The sequence below is a fragment of the Megalobrama amblycephala genome, linkage group LG6 (assembly GCF_018812025.1).
Source record: "Megalobrama amblycephala isolate DHTTF-2021 linkage group LG6, ASM1881202v1, whole genome shotgun sequence".
NCBI classification, from domain to species: Eukaryota; Metazoa; Chordata; class Actinopteri; order Cypriniformes; family Xenocyprididae; genus Megalobrama; species Megalobrama amblycephala.
The window spans coordinates 31,985,414-32,002,562 of NC_063049.1; the positions used below are offsets into that span (position 1 = coordinate 31,985,414).

A 17,149-nucleotide genomic window follows, 5' to 3' on the forward strand; every position below is an offset into this window, starting at 1 on the left:
TTAGCATGTTGTTAATGTAAGTTACTGTTAAATGTGGTTAAAGTTACCATCGTTTATTACTGTATTCACGGAGACAAGAGCCGTCGCTATTTTCATTTTTAAACACTTGCAGTCTGTATAATGCATAAACACAACTTCATTCTATCAAACTCATTCAGAATCAAATGTAAACATCCAAATAAATACTATACTTACACGATTAGACATGCTGCATGACGAACACTTTGTAAAGATCCATTATGAGGGTTATATTAGCTGTGTGAACTTTGTTTATGCAGTGATAGAGTCGAGAGCTCGGGAGGGGGCGGAGAGCGTGCGATTTAAAGGGGCCGCAGCATGAATCGGCGCATTTCTAATTATGCCTCAAAATAGGCAGTTAAAATAATTAATTTAAAAAAATCTATGGGGTATTTTGAGCTGCAACTTCACAGACACATTCAGGTGACACCTTAGACTTATATTACATCTTGTAAAAAAAACGTTCAATGGCACCTTTAACATTTGTAGTGTAAGAGTTGCTCTACATATAAAAAGTTGAAATACATCTGGGTCAAAGAATGATTTTAACAGCAAATATACTCTCAATACTGATGCCACCATTTTAATACTTTATTTAAATGAAAATAATATTTTATTGAAATTTGCATTAAGGAAAAACAAAAATGTTAAACTGTAGTAAATGTTTAACTTATTAGGGAAACATAGCTTGATTTATATTTAGATTGAGATCATTTTTCAGTTCCACCTAAGCATTGTTTAATAGAATATGTCATGATAAAATATTTCACATTTAAGATCAATGTTTCAGAAGGATGTTGATGTTAAAGGTGCAATAGGTGATTCTCTACAGAAATATTTTATATGCTGGTTGAATGTCTCCTCATATCCTGATAGCAATCACTATATTAAGTGGTCTAAATGTATTTTTATAAATATACATCATCTGTAGAAGGTGTAGGACCATAAAATGTTCGTTCAATCATTGCATTCAGTTCAAACTAAATGATAGCATGTGTTCTCTGTTGGTGAAGGTGTGTTTGCATACCACTGTGCTGCCTGTTCACGCAGGCATGAGACGTCATCAGACCATTTCTTGTATGCTGTGCAGACAGAGCAAGAATGGCAGGCAAACAACCTAACTTTCCTTCTGAACTGTGGCACTGGCAAAGGATCTACGAAAATAAAGACATAAAAATAAAGACCTTTTCTTAGAAAAGGTAGTTGGCAGTTTGACAGTTGGTGTACCTTTATGAATTAGCTCAATAAAAACAGCACCCAGCATCTAATTAGGAACTATTTTTATGTTTTCAAAGTTACTCACTGTACTGTAAATTTTTCTCACTGGTGAATGACACATGATGTAATCCAATAACGCTGTCTCTAGTCGTCTCACTTATGATCTGAGCGCATTCATGTGTTTTGGAGGAGGCGGGGCTTTGGATGGCAATTTGCAAGGAGGGTGGGATCATATGCTTTCAATGCTACCAGGCTAAAGTTAGCATTTCCCAGATCACCTACTGCACCTTTAACAGAGGACTAGCATGTCACAACACCTTGAATTCACTAGGCACAAAGACTGAATGAAAAAAAAAAAATCTTGCTTGTCACATGGCCTTGAGCCAAAGTGTCTAAAAACACAGTTACATTACAGTATATTTCCTGAATAATGTTATTGCTGAAGTCTGATCCTATTTATAAGTCGGTCACTGAGATTCTGGACAGAATACTCTAAACAAATACACGTTCACATTTAATCCACTCTATGCATTTAAGAACATGATTGTGCTACCGCACAAAGAATAAAAAATTTGACATCAACAGTCTTGTCTATACATGACATGGCCATCATAACAAACTATCTAGTAAAGGTCCAGCCATCATCACATCTTTTTGTGTCAAAGTTAACTGCACTGTGAGAAGAAAAAACACATTGACATCACATTCAGGAATTAAGAAATTAACCGTTTAGATGGTTAAAACACTTTTTCTAATGTTGCTATGTGAGGTATATAGAAATATTACTAAACTATATGTTTGTAAGACACATCTGTCTCTCATGCCTCAAAATGGTCCATTTCTGAACCAGCACATGCTGTGGTCAGACTGGTCACAAATGAGCACATGCTATCCCAATATCCATATACACACTTCTCATGAGGATGGATAATCCAAACACTCACACACATTCATTCACACAGATCATTCTGACTCTGAGATTTCCATGCCGTCCACCAGCAGTGTGTGAATGATGCCATCTCGTCTCTTGCCACTGCTCACAGCCTTGATGCAGCAGTCGTGGTCGCCCAGAGAGAAGTGCGTCTCTGTGCCGTCATCAACAAACTCACCCTGAGGAGCAGGAAAGATTAATGTTTTTCTCTTGAATTAATGGTAGTTATGGTAGTCACGTATGTTGCTGAACCAGTACGCTCAGTAGGGTTGTGACCATCTACTCTCACAGAGTCAAACATCAGTCACTGTGAAAAAATCTAAACTATCTGCATTTTTACATTCTCTTAGTCCTGTTGATGTCAGAGAGATTAATCTAACCTGCCTTAGTTGTATAGTAGTGTAGTTTTAGAGTGAGAGAATAAATAGACTTTAGACTGATTTTATTAGTTGCACAAGTAAGTTGTTCAATCTGATGGGATTGTTTTTCATCCACAGTGAACCAAGACTGCAATATATGATGTCTTGTTGAGACTGAATTAAAAGCTGCTGTTTACTGTATTCACACCAATTTTAAAGAGCAAGATCTGTTTGGTTACTGACACTTGAGAGTGAGTAAATGATGACAGAATTTCCATTTTTGGGTCAACTATCCTTTTAACCTAGATTAATTGATGTGTTAAAAGTATTGTTCATTACTAGTGACCTAATTATTAAAGTGTTACCAAAATAATAAAAATATGGGCTTTAAAAATAAATTGGACTTACAGCTGTTTCCATTTTCTGTCCATTGCACCATATATCCATGGTATCTTTCTCTGTTGAGGATGGAAGAGTTTATAAGTGATGAATTAGCAGTTTGCAGGATGAGTGATAAAAGTTAAAACAGCAATATAAACACTACTAACTAGTCTCACTGACTCTTTAGTGAGACTGTGGCTTACTGTAAATCTAGAACCTCAGCCTTATCTTATGCATTTTTGCCACTGTGATTACGTTCTTGTGTCTTGTGCTGAGCCTTTCTTTTTGACACTTGACTTGTATTTTTAACTAGATTGATTGTCAGTTATGAAATACAATATCTGTGCTTCATTGTTGTTTAAAATCATGAGCCAAATGACTGCAAGTAATGATTAACCTGAATAACATAACATTTTATGATGATAACATGCAGTTCAGAGGATCTGAAAAATGGAGAATTCTCAATATAAGCCTGTGGCCTCCTATGTTTTTTATTGATAAATCAGTGGCTAGTCTTAAAGCAGTCCTAGCTCAACATTTGCTGCTACACCCTGGATGAGCCATATAAACATAAATCAAAGGTCTGGAAAGTCCTTGGAAATTTCTCTTTCACAGTCAACAATGTTTATAGACCAAATGTTATCAAACTAGGTCATGAGCTGATAAATGTTCACTAAAGCCAGATATCCACCTGCTCACTAGTGCCCTCATCAGGTTGACAAGACTGTTGGAGAATGTTTGTTTATTATTAGAAGCGCCTCCTATTGTTAAGAACTAATTAGTTAAAGGGATTTGTAATCTTTTTTTAACCTTTATTTAAGCTAAGGTTAATCACTACTGCTGTGCGGCAGGTCACAAGTGAGGAAAGGCTTTCAGCATTTCAGAGATCAGCTGTACTTTAGGGGCAAAACAGAGGATTGCTTTACATAATACATATATCGTTCACAAGTTCTTAGCCTACTAATATTCCTGTTAAAATTAAAACTTGCTTTTGGATGCTACATTCTAGAAAAATAGAGGAGTGGAGGAAATAAGAGGGACAACTTCATCACAGATCAATCAAATCCCATATTTATTTGAGGAACCTATGATCGGGTATTTCTTACCCAGAACCACTCTGCAGTCGATGCCATCCAGGTTGAGGAGCCATGTGCTGGTAACTTTGGAGCGATTCTCCATGTACTTCTTCAGGCTCTGTCCGTTGATCTCTAGAGTGTACTCATATGCAAAGCCACTCACTGCGTCTATGTTAATAGTGGCCTTCGTGTCTGTGCCACCCACGTGAAAAGTCTCCTTTCCAACAAGTTTGAACATCCAATCTCTTCGTATAACTTCCTATGAAAGTCATGAACAAACCAGTGAGGCACCTGCACTTATTTTCCCATCATTATTATGAAATACTCATGTCACATATTTCTGCATAGAGAAGAAAGTAGTGAGTGCACATCCCAGCACAACTTAGAGCAGGTGCTCGATCAAGAGAACCAATGGCAATGGGATTTTTTTTGGTCCTTCAACCGTATATTACTTCTGTGTTCGGCTATATGAGTTTTTAAACAACGCTTTGTTTCTTTTGTTACTTGTGTTGAATGGTTTATTGGGTTATTACTAGTTTGATGACTTGTATCAGGTGTGATTGATCATGTTGTTAAAATGAATTGTATCAGGTGTGATTGACCTCGTTGATAAAATAAGTAATTGTCGTCTTTTGATTGTTTACTGTTTGCCTGACCTGACAAAGACCTTTTTGGTCGAAACGTTGTTTTTTTTAATAAATTTTGAGGGCAGCAGTGGCTGTGTGCCGATTTTTGTTTGTTTACATATTTCTGTATAATCATCATCATCTACTGACAAATAAAATCCATAATTAAAGGACTCTCTGAAATACAGATTCTTAACTGCATAATTGATCACATAATTGTCCCTGGTAACTGATTTTCTACATAGATTTTCTTCAGTGAATTAGTGTGCACTAGTTTGTTTGTTTTTTAACACCATGCCAGCTTCTGTGGCTATTTTCTTGGCGAGAAAATTTATGGTAAGACTAAATTGATTTTTCACAATCTATTTTTGCTAAAACTTAACCTTTAAAACTGTATTTGGTTTAACTTTGTTCAAAATTTCTTAAACAGTGTTGAGTAAAAAAAGGTTTCTCACAGGGTTATAACCAGCACAGTATACTAAAATATGAACAGGGATAAAGTCAGGTTTTGTCAGAAAAAACATGTTGGTGGATCTTCTCCTAAAATTAAAAACTTGTTTGTCATCTGGAATGGCCTACTCGGCACAGGGTATAAACAATCTGGTTTAGTGTGCACTAGAACAGTAGTGTACACTATCATTCAAAGGTTTGGGGTCTATTTAACAATGAATCCAGAAAAAACAGTTAAAATGGTTCACACAAATCTATTAAGTGATATAAATCTTATTAATAATAAGAAGATTTCTTGAGCAGAAAATCATCATATTAGAATGATTTCTGAAGGATCATGTGACACTGAAGACTGGAATAATGATGCTAATAATTCAGCTTTACAATTTACATTAAAAAAGATATTAAAATATAACATTTTAAATTCATTTTATTTTTAATTAATTATTTGTATTATTATTTTATTATTAATCATCAATTATTTTAAAATTAAATTTTAAATTTTAATTTAATTATTATTATTACAAATGATTTTCTACATAGATTTTCTTCAATAAATTCTAATATTACAAATGGCAACAAAATAACTGCAACTTTTATTTACATACTTGGTTTGTTTTTATTTTAATACATTTATTTAATAACACGTTTTCATTTCGTATTTTATTTTAATAAACTGTCATTCTACAAGTACTACTAAAATTTAACAAATATTATTCTAGTGTGTCAGCTATGCGTTCTAAAAGATTCTTACTTTTCCATCAATGTAAATAACCCGTTTTCCTGTGGTTGTGCCGTGCTCAAATTCAATCCTGTGCACACCATCACTCAAAGCCACTTCCCACACAGCTACAAGATCTCCTGACATCCTCTGCCCTCCAGTACCTAACAGAGATATGAATATAGATATGAGGGAATTGCTCATTACATCACATGGTAATAGTAAACACGAGAATAGACTGAAATGAACAGAGAAGATGAGCAGTGTAATTACAGTGTAAATGCACAAGTGTTGCTTCATACCCAATAAACGCTAGTATAATACTAATAAATACAACACTAACATCAACAATCGCATTGTTAAACGGCCTTATTGTCTGTAAATAATTTGGTTACATGATTTACTATTCTTAAGGAAGAACATTTAAAAACCTTAACTAAACGTGTGGTTGACGATGTGTCAGAGCCATCAAATCTGTGATACTGAACACACTCTCGGTCATTCAAAACACAGATTCAGAGCAGTAAAGACAGTAATAAATACATGTAATTACCGATTCCAGTCAGAGCAGAAATAAAGCGCTTCTCTGTATATTTGACAAGGCAGCAAATATTAACACAACTGACGTCAAAATCATCAACACATTAGCTCCAAAATTAGCCAACAACAAATCTGCGCCAGCTAACAACAGTTACCATGGCAACAGCTTATTCTTCTTCTGTCGCGTTAAACGCCACAGCCAACTCTACTGACATCTATTGGCAATAAATCACGAGCCGTTATGATGCACGATGGGATGCTGCTGCCCATGGATAATGGGTAATATGGTTACATATATATCCATATTCAGGTACTAACATTGTCCAGCACAAAAATTTGAACATACATTTCTTTTCGATTTTTCCACGTTCAGAATATCTTCAGAGCCAATCTAAACTCTGAACTGTGCGCGATCTCACCGCACATAAGCCAAATACACGGACAGGAAACGAGTGTAGCGCCATCTGGTGGTGATGGACAGCTAAAAAGATCACATACTGGACCTATCTGGTGATAGTAAAAAAAAATTGTAATCGATTATTTTATTGGTAGCACTTTATTTTACAGTCCTGTGTTCCGCGTGTACACACAATGCACGCAACTAACCTAACTTTAATCCAAAGTTACCACGTACTGTAAAATAAATTGCGTCCCATTGATTTACGCTTATTTCATTGTAACACAGTGTCCAAACCAATTTTGTGCAGAAATGTATGCTCTGCATAGGCTATAAAAACATTCCGTAAGCTGTGTAATCTTTTGAGCACCCTTCTGTAATGTTCTTTTGACTTTTTTCATTATTATTATCATATACTATTATATACAATGTAAATATAATATAGCCTGTGGTAGAACAAACAAAATAAAGAAATGCAAGAAACAATCCCAATTAATCAATAAGAAACAACGTGTTTAAAACAAATCAAACAACTTTATCATTTTTAAATATAATTTTGGGTCAGGGCATGAAGAAACCACGTGACGCATCGATGACGCAAAACTCCCGCGACGCGTCGCAGAGATCCTTCGGCGACATTGAGGATCATCAGACTCGCTGGAGTTTCTGAAGTTTCGCGATGGCGTTGAGGTTATTTCGGCTGGTTGTGCCCCCGGGTGCAGCAGCTTGGAAAGCATTATCGCCTGTGCCTACGGTAAGATTGAAAAACATCTTTTACACTCCAGGCGACAGGTTCATCTGTTCTGTCGGGCCTCATGTAGTCCAGACTGAAGGACAACAGCAGAACTACAGCTGTGGAAATCACCTTTTACTGTTAGATTAACGCATCTGTTCATATGTTTATTGAATCAGTGTAACGTTTATATAAAAATACATTCACGTTTGTTCAGACACGACCAATATATAACAATAGATATCCGTGTGCGACTGACACTAGTTCTGTCAATACAAACTGTTTTATAGATTTGTTTTTAAGTAATGTCAGCAGTCATTAATGGCTTGACTCCATAATAGAGATACTGTAGCTGATCACGACAACATGTATACTTGCTGTTAGACTACATCACCTTTATGATATGAAATATAAAAGGATATTTTGATACCTTTAAGGCTCAAATCCACACAAGTGCTGTCAGTAACCTGCGGTATGGATGGTGGGCTTATGCTCTGGGGGAGAGGACAACAACCCGCTTCAAGGAAAACAGCAAGATCATTACCATTGATGGCAACTTGGCATCTGGAAAGGGAGCACTTGCACAGAAACTGGCTGATAAAATGGGTAAAACAATTTCTGGCTATATATCCATCCAGGGAGTAGTTATATTTATTTATATATCCACTGCCACCATAATATAAGTAAACACTTAGTGCAATAATGACCAAATCCTATCTTTCTGGCATGTTATATGTTTGGCAACAGTTCTTTTAACCCAAACTGATGCAGCAACCACCACAGTCCTGAACTTAACCCCACTGAATGTCTTTGGGATGTACTGGAATAGAATATTTTACTATTCCTAGAATTATTTGTTCAGTATTCGATGTTTCTCTCATCAGGAATGCTGTACATGCCAGAGCCAGACACGCATTATGTTGACAAAATGACAAAGGAGAAAGTTCCTCTAGATCAGGCTTTTAATGGAAACTGCAGTCTGGAGAAGTTCTACTTGGATCCCAAAGCCAGTGACGGTAACTCTTACCGCCTGCAGTCTTGGATGTACCTGATGAGGCTGCTGCAGTACTCTGATGCTATTGAGCACCTGCTCTCTACAGGTAACCAAAGCTGTTGATATTGTGATTAAAAGTTAAAACCCTACAGCATGAAGGGATTTTTCTATAAACAATTTGAATAAGTTGTCTGTGAACACAGTAACACGCTGCATTCACACGGGGCGCCGGCGTTAACGCTTCTCATTTACTTTGAATGGGTGACGTCATGCGTTGCCGAACTGAATTGTGGGTTCCGTCGCGTCGCTTCACTCGCGTTGCAAGCGGCAGAAGTTGAAGATTTCTCAACTTTTCAAGCGCCAACGCAGGCGTCATCCAATCAGATCGCCCTATGCAAATACCCTAGAGCAGTTGCTAGCCAATTGCGTTTGTGCAACACCGGAAAGTAATGTGATTGGCTGTTATCACTATAACGGTCGCGTCAACACAAGCTTCAGACACGCCCTCCGTCAAGCGTTGATGCTGACGCCCCGTGTGAATGCAGCGTTAGGCTTTTTATGTCATTCTCTCTTCCCTTTTTCCCTTTCTCAGGACAGGGAGTTATTCTGGAACGATCTCCATTTAGTGACATGGTTTTTTTGGAGGCCATGTTCAAAGAAGGCTTCATCCGCAAGCAGTGTGAGTGATTATGTCTGAAATTCATATTATAAAATAATATAAATAAAAGGCTGTTGGTGACTAAAGTCATATTGCAACTGATAATAAAGCAAAGCTGTTTTTTGTTGATTGAAATGAACAGGATGTATGTGTTGGTTGCTATTCTGCAGGTGTGGAACACTATAATGAGGTTAAGAATATCAGTATCTGTGAGTTTCTGCCTCCTCATCTGGTCATCTATGTTGACTTACCTGCTGAAGAGGTCCAGAAGAATCTCAAGGCATCAGGAAAGGTGTGTGTGGGGATCAGACTATATGTTTGTCCAAATAATTAATCTTTTGATTATAATGTACAAAAATGACACCTTGACAAAGATTTTCATAATCACAAAATAATTGATCACAAAATTACTAAATTATGGCTGGGTTTAATGTATGTATGGGTTTAATGGGGTGTAACGGTTCTTGGTAAAAAAAAACAAACAAACATCCGCACCGTTCTCCACCCACGGTTCGACACACACTTGCACATTTAAAAATAAGAATGGGTAAAACCGACAGACAGAGTTCGGCTAATGTATGTTTTTGTTGATGGATACACATTCTACTTCCCAATACATTACAAAAACAGCGATGATTGTCCAAAAGCGTGGAAAAAACTTTTTTAAAACCTTTTTCACTTTTTTTAAACTTTGTTCAATACGAGTGCCGTACGTTTGAATATGAGCAGTGATTTACGTCGTTATCACCCAGGTGAGACCTGAACAGCGTGTGTTGCTGTCTGTTTTTAAACTAAACTCATTTAAAGGGGTACTCAGTGATATTTCAAATACACTATTTGGAAGTTAGTCAGGCCGAGTCAAACAACAAATGTCTACCCAATCAGCATCAAGGGGGCATCAAGGAGCAAGAGGGAGATTTGAAAATAATAAGAAAAAAAAAAAACCCTGCAGAACGAGAAATGGGACACCATACAAAACACCTGAAAAGAATATCACTGGAATGAAGGTTTAAGCCTGGGGATGGGGATTCGAGACTGACTCGGAGCAGGGTGGTTAGGATTGGAGTGTGAGTTTTCGAGGTGGAGCAATGAAGAGAGGAGTGTGTTTGTTTGGGTTGATTTCAAATGTCAACAATGTCCAATAGCGTAGTTTAAATAGTACTTACTGCACCTTTAAGCCTTGCCAATTTAAACATTCAAGAGCCAGAAGACATGAATGAGAACTCACGTGAGCGCTGTGAGAAGATTTGTGTGTGTTCATCCAAAGCGCACAAACCCCCGTCTTTTAGTTAGATTATTTGTTCTTATTTTCTTTTAGTTTTATTTGATAGAAGTCCTTTTTTCCCTGAACATAGCACATACCGAACCGTACCGAAACCGTGACCATAAAACTGTGATACAAACCGAACTGGAATTTGAACTGTTATACCCCTAGTTTAATGTATAGTTTTTTTTGAATGGAGGCTTTTATACACTGTATAATTGGAAGAAAAATTTACAAGCAGGTTAAGAAGTGTTTTATGTTTGAATTCTATTCAAGCTTTTATGCTAAACCTATCTCAAGCTTTCTGATTAATAAAGGTCCAGAGTGAAGAACTAAATATTTAAAGAGATTTTTATTAATTCAGGAAGTGCTGATCATACAGTGATGACTGAGTGACCAACATCACTTCAGTGAATTTGACTTTTCATTGCCTTACTTATACAGTCATACCTCCAGAATGTTCCTTTAAGCTACCTGAAGAGCATTGAGACGTCGTACAAGAAGACCTTCCTTCCTAAAATCAGGTGAGTACCTAATATCATTATATTTATTATTTGTATATTTATAATTTATATTTGTATATTTATAATTTTCTGTAATTATATAAAAATATAATTGAAGATTATTAAATCATTAATATTATATAAATAAAATTTATGTTTTTTTTAAGTTCAAAGCAGGTGCATATTAACCTGTGTGTATGTGTGTGTGTATATATATATATATATATATCAAAGTTTTCAGTTTTAGTTTTGAAAAACTGTGTCTCATTTCAGTGAAGAGGCAGAGGTTCTTGCCTATGACTCAACCCAAGCCCAGGACATTGAGAGGGTAAGAATCAAACCTGCATTTGGAGCACATTGTGGCAAGCAAATGTCACTCCTCTCTGACTCGATTTTGCCTTTGCAGGTTGCCGAGGATATTGAATATCTCAAATTTGAGAAGGGCCCTTGGCTGGAGCAAGATGATGTTACTTTCCACCATATGCGAATGCTGTAAGTGCTTGATTTATTTACATTTCACTTATGTTTTTTTCTTCCATAGACTTTTGCTAGTACTAGCTGTAATTATTATCTTTCCAGGTTGGCCACATCTTTAAACACATTGAATAAATTTACCCTTTTCCCTCATTCACTAGGGTGGAAGACAAGCAGAGGGTAGCCACCATGACCTGCATCCCCAGATATCTACCAGAAGTCACAGTCGGTGCTCATGAGTTTGATGCTGCCTACTATGCTTTCAAATCGGTATGTGCCTTCCACCGAAACAAGTGTAGTTGGCTTGTATGTGCTTAAAGGGATAGTTCACCCAAACATGAAAATTCTGTCATCATTTACTCATCCTTAATTTGTTCCAAACCTGTATGAATTATTTTGCTGAACACAAAAAGATATATATTTTTTTAAAACTGCAGTCCACGATTTTTCCTCTTTGTCGCCATCTCTGTTTGAAACCTGCGATTGCAGTCATATGCGGAACAGTTATCTGTACGTGCGTTGTGCCTCAGCACAGCTCGTCAGCGCGGATGAATCTAATGCTTGCTGTCAATCGCCGCACCGGTGTGTACTGTATTTCAGAATCACAGATTCTACATCTTGAAAGTATGACCAATATAAGAATTTTCACTGGAAAATATAATCTGAACAAGTAACATGTCTGCCACTTTTGTTCTGACCAACTGAGGAAAAAAGCATTAGGCTTACAATAAATTGTTCTGCCAATGATGATTAAATCTAACGATCGCTTAGCTTGGATCATGCTAAACCATGCAAATTATTATTACTGTTATATTGTTCTCAAATTGTTAATGTTAACAACATCAACATTACTATGACTATGTGTATGTTAGCGTTACCTGTAGATTTCAATTTCTGTAGCCACTTCACAGTCCAAAGTCTTTTGTTTTTTGACTATGAGTGAATCTCCAGTTGACACTGATGATTGTCATTTGGATCTTTCTGGATTACAATCCGCCATCAAAACGATAAGTTTAATTATTTCAGCTGCTGTGAGAAAGGGCTATAAATGTGCTGCTACAAGCAGCATCCTCACGTGATAAAACCGACTAGCCTGGACTCCTTCCTTTCTGTTTACGGACGTGACGTAATGACGCACAGACGAGCGGCTGCATGCTCGAATTTCCTGCGGAAATCCACCATGGTTGCTCTTATTATAAAACATTATTACAAGCTTACCGTTGTGAATCGAGACAAGATAATTAGATAGATTTGAACACTGGCTGGTTATGTACTTGCTCAAAAATTGATTTTGGATAATTTTTAACCAAAAAAAATTACGGACTGCAGCTTTAAGTTATATTTCTGGGCTTTTGTGCCTTTATTTGGAGAGCAGTCAGGAAAGCATTGGGCAGAGAGAGGGAGGCAGGATCAGCAAAGGACCTCGAGACGGGAATCGAACTCGGGTCGCTGTGAACGCATTTTGTGCCATATGCCAGCGCACTAACCACTAGGCTATCAGCGCCGACAGCAAAAAGATATTTTGAAGAATGTCAGTAACCAAACAGTTGATGGGCCCTATTAACTTCCATAGTATTTTATCCATACTATGGAAGTAAATGGGGCCCATCAACTGTTTGGTTACCCATATTCTACAAAATATTTTCTTTTGTGTTCTGCAGAAGAAAGAAATTGAAACAGGTTTGGAACAACTTGAGGGTGAGTAAATGATGACAGAATTTTCAGTTTTGGGTGAACTATCCCTTTAAGACCTAATTATGGCCATGTGCAGCTATGCATATCTTGCCTAAACTCTGTTAGCCATTCTTTATTAGTAGTGGTGGTTAATATTAACTCCATTTTATTAAAGAGATTATAGAAGCAGTGATGCTTTAGGTGTCTCACTGATGATAGATCTACCTTAAATGACGTTTCTGTCAGATACGTTTGTGTACAAGTAATTGTGTACGTCCAGGAGCCCAAACAGTGTCCCTTCAAATGCCTGCACAATGATTGAGTGTTTTCACAGAGCAGGAGTGTCACCTGAGGACATTCAGTGATGTCAGTGGCATTACAAAATCAGTAGACAGACAGACTTGGGTGGGTGGATGACAAAAGCACTTTGTATGGCCATTAGTGATTCCTGGCAATATTATCTTGATCTTGGGGAGCGCTGTGTTCAGCCATCAGTTTTTTCATCTTATCATCTACTCATCTGATCATCACCTTGTCAGTTTTTGCCCTAAAACATATTATGGAGCTTTACCTCAGCCCATAGAACATGCGCCCATAGTGGAGCTCATGAATATAGATTAAATGTCTAGTCTTTTATTTTATTTTCAGTGTATTTCTTTAAAGGTCACAGTAAATTGTTGCCATTGCACACCAGGGCTTTAAAGAATCTAACATGTGATATGAAAATCTCTCTTTAGCTCCCAGGAAAGAAGTACGCTGAAGGTTATAATGAAGACGTTGGTGACAAAGGCATCTGGCTGAAGTGAGAAACGCCGGTGTCGCTGGAGGGAAGGACATCTGAAAGACAGATTCCTTGTGGTATTTCAACCATTTGTCCATGTCCCATGGAGAAAGATATATTCTGCTCTTCTGCAGCTGAAGATATCATTGTACATTGCTATTAAAACATTTATTGTATATGTTAAAAAAAATTGTTTCCTTTTAATTTTGAGTCAGTGTTGTTCTTGGGTGGGATCTTGTTGAGTTGAACTTAATTTCTGGCTTCAAGGTCATGATCTAATGAGGCCCCTGGGCACGACTTTGCGCTCCCTTATATTTTCCCACTCTGTGCCCCCTGGTGGTTTGTTTCTGCTTTAAGAATAAAAATTGTCTGTACTAATTTTGGGGCACAAGACGGGTCAAACTGAATGTGCTTAGGATACGCTGATCAGTTTCCTTTGGCAGTGTCAGGCCATGTGGATTTAGAGGCTCCTGGCAATTCTGTCATTAATTACTCACCCTCATGCCGTTCCACACCCGTAAGACTTTCGTTAATCTTCGGAACACAAATTAAGATATTTTAGTTGAAATCCGATGGCTCCGTGAGGCCTTCATAGGGAGCAATGACATTTCCTCTCTCAAGATCCATAAAGGTACTAAAAACCTATTTAAATTAGTTCATGTGAGTACAGTGGTTAAATATTAATATTATAAAGCAGCGAGAATATTTTTGGTGCGCTAAAAAACAAAACAAAATAACGACTTATTTAGCGATGGCCGATTTCAAAACACTGCTTCAGGAAGATTCGGAGCACAAATGAATCAGTGTATCGAATCATGATTCAGATCGCGTGTCAAACTGCCAACGGCTGAAATCACGTGACTTTGGCGCTCCGAACAGCAGATTCGATACACTGATTCACTTGTGCTCCGATGCTTCCTGAAGCAGTGTTTTGAAATCGGCCATCACTAAATAAGTCGTTATTTTGGGTTTTTTTGGCGCTCCAAAAATATTCTCGTCGCTTTATAATATCAATATTGAACCATTGTACTCTCATGAACTGATTTAAATATGTTTTTAGTACCTTTTATAGATCTTGAGAGAGGAAATGTCATTGCTCCCTATGAAGGCCTCCTGAGCCATCGGATTTCAACTAAAATATCTTAATTTGTGTTCCGAAGATTAACGAAGGTCTTACGGGTGTGGAACGGCATGAGGGTAAGTAATAAATCACAGAATTTTCATTTTTGGGTGAACTAACCCTTTAATCCCTTTAAACCCTTTAATATTGATTGACTATTCAAACTAGATAGGAGACTAAAGTACAGCTTTAAAGGATGAGTTCACTTTCAAATGAAAATTACCACTCACCTTCAAGCCATCCTAGGTGTATATGACTTTCTTCTTTCTGATGAAAGTTATGAAATAAAATATCTAGCTTCTGCCAGACCACCTTCCGTATTCAATTTGCGAAAAAACGGAACTGGTGTTGTCAATTAAGCTTTTTCTGTAAGTTGAATAGGGAAGGCGTAGTACATAGTGTAAGCATTTTGAACTGCAAGAGTTTTACACTTTCTTCTTAAGATGAATACGAAAGGTCTGGCGGAAACTAGATATTTTACTTCACAACTTGTTAAATATCGATATTTTTTTTACACAAACGCATTGCTTCGCTTCAGAAGGCCTTTATTAACCCCCCGGAGCCGTGTGGAGTACGTTTATGATGGATGGATGTGGATGGAAGCACTTTCTTCAGCTCATACTCATGACCCCTGTTCACTGTCATTATAAAGCTCAGATGTGTCAGGATATTTATATATACAGGTGCTGGTCATATAATTAGAATATCATGAAAAAGTTATTTTTTTTATTGTAAATTATTTTAAAAAATGAAACTTTCATATATTCTATATTCCCTACATGTGAAGTAAAACATTTCAAAAGTTTTTTTTTTATTTTTTTTTTTTAATTTGTTGATTAGAGCGTACAGCTCACGAAAGTCCAAAATCCAGTATCTCAAAATATTAGAATATTTCCTAAGATCAATCAAAAAATGGATTTTCAAAACAGAAAAGTTCAAGTTCTTTAAAGTATGTTCATTTGTGCACTCAATACTTGGTCAGCAGCACATATTACAGCAAATGACTTGCTCCTAACACAAATTACAGCATCAGTGAAGTGTGGCATGGAAGTGATCAGCCTGTGGCATTGCTGAGGCACTATTGAGCCTTCAGATCATCTGTATATTGTTGGATCGACTGTTTCTCATCTTTCTCTTGAAAATATCCCATCGATTCAGTTCAGACATGTTGGCTGGCCAATAAAGCAGTATTATCATGGTCAGCAAACCACTTGGAAGTGGTTTTTGCACTGTGGGCAGGTGCTAAAGTCCTGCTGGAAAAGGAAATCAGCATCTCCATAAAGCTTGTCAGCAGATGGAAGCATAAAGTGCTCCAAAATCTCCTGGAAGATGGCTGCATTGACTTTGCACTTGATAAAACACAATGGACCAACACCAGCAGACGTCACGGCCCCCCAAATCATTACTGACTTCAGAAACTTCCCACCAGACTTCAAGCAGCTTGGATTCTGTGCCTCTCCAGTCTTCCTTCAGACTCTGGGACCATGATTTCAACATGAAATGCAAAATTTACTTTTATCTGAAAAGAGGACTTTCGACCACTGTTCACTGTCCAGTTCTTTTTCTCCTTAGCCCAGGTAAGATGCTTCTGATGTTGTTTCTGTTTCAGAAGTGGCTTGGTAGTCCTTTTCCTGAAGATGTCTGAGTGTGGTGGCTCTTGATGCGCTGACTCCAGCTTCATTTGACTCATTGTGAAGCTCTCCCAAGTGTTTGAATCGGCTTTACTTGACAGTATTCTCAAGCTTGCGGTCATCCCTGTTGCTTGTGCACCTTTGCCTACCCAATTTCTTCCTTCCAGTCAACTTTGCATTCAATATGCTTTGATACATCACTCTGTAAACAGCCACCCCATTCAGTAATGACCTTCTGTGACTTACTCTCTTTGTGGAGGGTGTCAATGATTGTCTCCTGGACCATTGACAAGTCATCAGTCTTCCCCATTAGTGTGGTTTCAAAGAACAAGAGATACCAGGAATTTATACTGTAGGGATGGTTATTTAATGAAACTCAAATGTAAATATTCTAATATTTTGAGATACTGGATTTTGGACTTTCATGAGCTGTACGCTCTAATCAACAAATTTAAAAAAACTTTTGAAATGTTTTACTTTACATGTAGGGAATCTAGAATATATGAAAGTTTCATTTTTTAAAATAATTTACAATAAAAAAATGAACTTTTTCACGATATTCTAATTATATGACCAGCACCTGTATAGGGGAGAGTGGGG

At 37.2% G+C, this 17,149-nt stretch overlaps 2 protein-coding genes across 3 annotated transcripts; one reads left to right on the forward strand and one right to left on the reverse strand.

The window, feature by feature from the left end:
* Positions 1-612: 612 nt before the first annotated feature.
* Positions 613-6,510, reverse strand: faima (Fas apoptotic inhibitory molecule a). Of its 2 annotated transcripts, XR_007185347.1 has the most exons (6): positions 6,334-6,510; positions 5,814-5,944; positions 4,014-4,242; positions 2,935-2,984; positions 1,322-2,346; positions 613-1,172 (listed from the first exon to the last, which is right to left on the reverse strand). XR_007185347.1 is itself a non-coding variant. In XM_048194070.1 (5 exons), exons 2-5 carry the CDS (start codon positions 5,925-5,927, stop codon positions 2,200-2,202), a joined length of 540 nt encoding a protein of 179 aa, XP_048050027.1. In that variant the 5' UTR covers positions 5,928-5,944; positions 6,334-6,510; the 3' UTR covers positions 613-2,199. The 2 variants fall into 2 exon arrangements, 1 of the variants encoding a protein (XP_048050027.1); XM_048194070.1 differs by having other exon boundaries at positions 613-2,346.
* Positions 6,511-7,305: 795 nt separating this feature from the next.
* On the forward strand, positions 7,306-13,988 carry ndufa10 (NADH:ubiquinone oxidoreductase subunit A10). Its single transcript, XM_048194069.1, has 10 exons — positions 7,306-7,471; positions 7,888-8,056; positions 8,335-8,550; positions 9,037-9,123; positions 9,273-9,394; positions 10,811-10,890; positions 11,143-11,197; positions 11,276-11,361; positions 11,505-11,613; positions 13,755-13,988. Exons 1-10 carry the CDS (start codon positions 7,397-7,399, stop codon positions 13,821-13,823), a joined length of 1,068 nt encoding a protein of 355 aa, XP_048050026.1. The 5' UTR covers positions 7,306-7,396; the 3' UTR covers positions 13,824-13,988.
* Positions 13,989-17,149: the final 3,161 nt, after the last annotated feature.

Coding starts and splice junctions, on each gene's coding strand:
- faima (XM_048194070.1), bottom strand. CDS start 5,927: ATGTCAGGAGATCTTGTAGCTGTGTGGGAAGTGGCTTTGAGTGATGGT. Junction 4,243..5,813: donor TTATTTACATTGATGGAAAA/GTAAGAATCTTT, acceptor TGACTTTCATAG/GAAGTTATACGAAGAGATTG. Junction 2,347..2,934: donor GACAGAAAATGGAAACAGCT/GTAAGTCCAATT, acceptor CCTGCTCCTCAG/GGTGAGTTTGTTGATGACGG.
- ndufa10 (XM_048194069.1), top strand. CDS start 7,397: ATGGCGTTGAGGTTATTTCGGCTGGTTGTGCCCCCGGGTGCAGCAGCT. Junction 11,198..11,275: donor AAGCCCAGGACATTGAGAGG/GTAAGAATCAAA, acceptor TTGCCTTTGCAG/GTTGCCGAGGATATTGAATA. Junction 11,614..13,754: donor CCTACTATGCTTTCAAATCG/GTATGTGCCTTC, acceptor ATCTCTCTTTAG/CTCCCAGGAAAGAAGTACGC.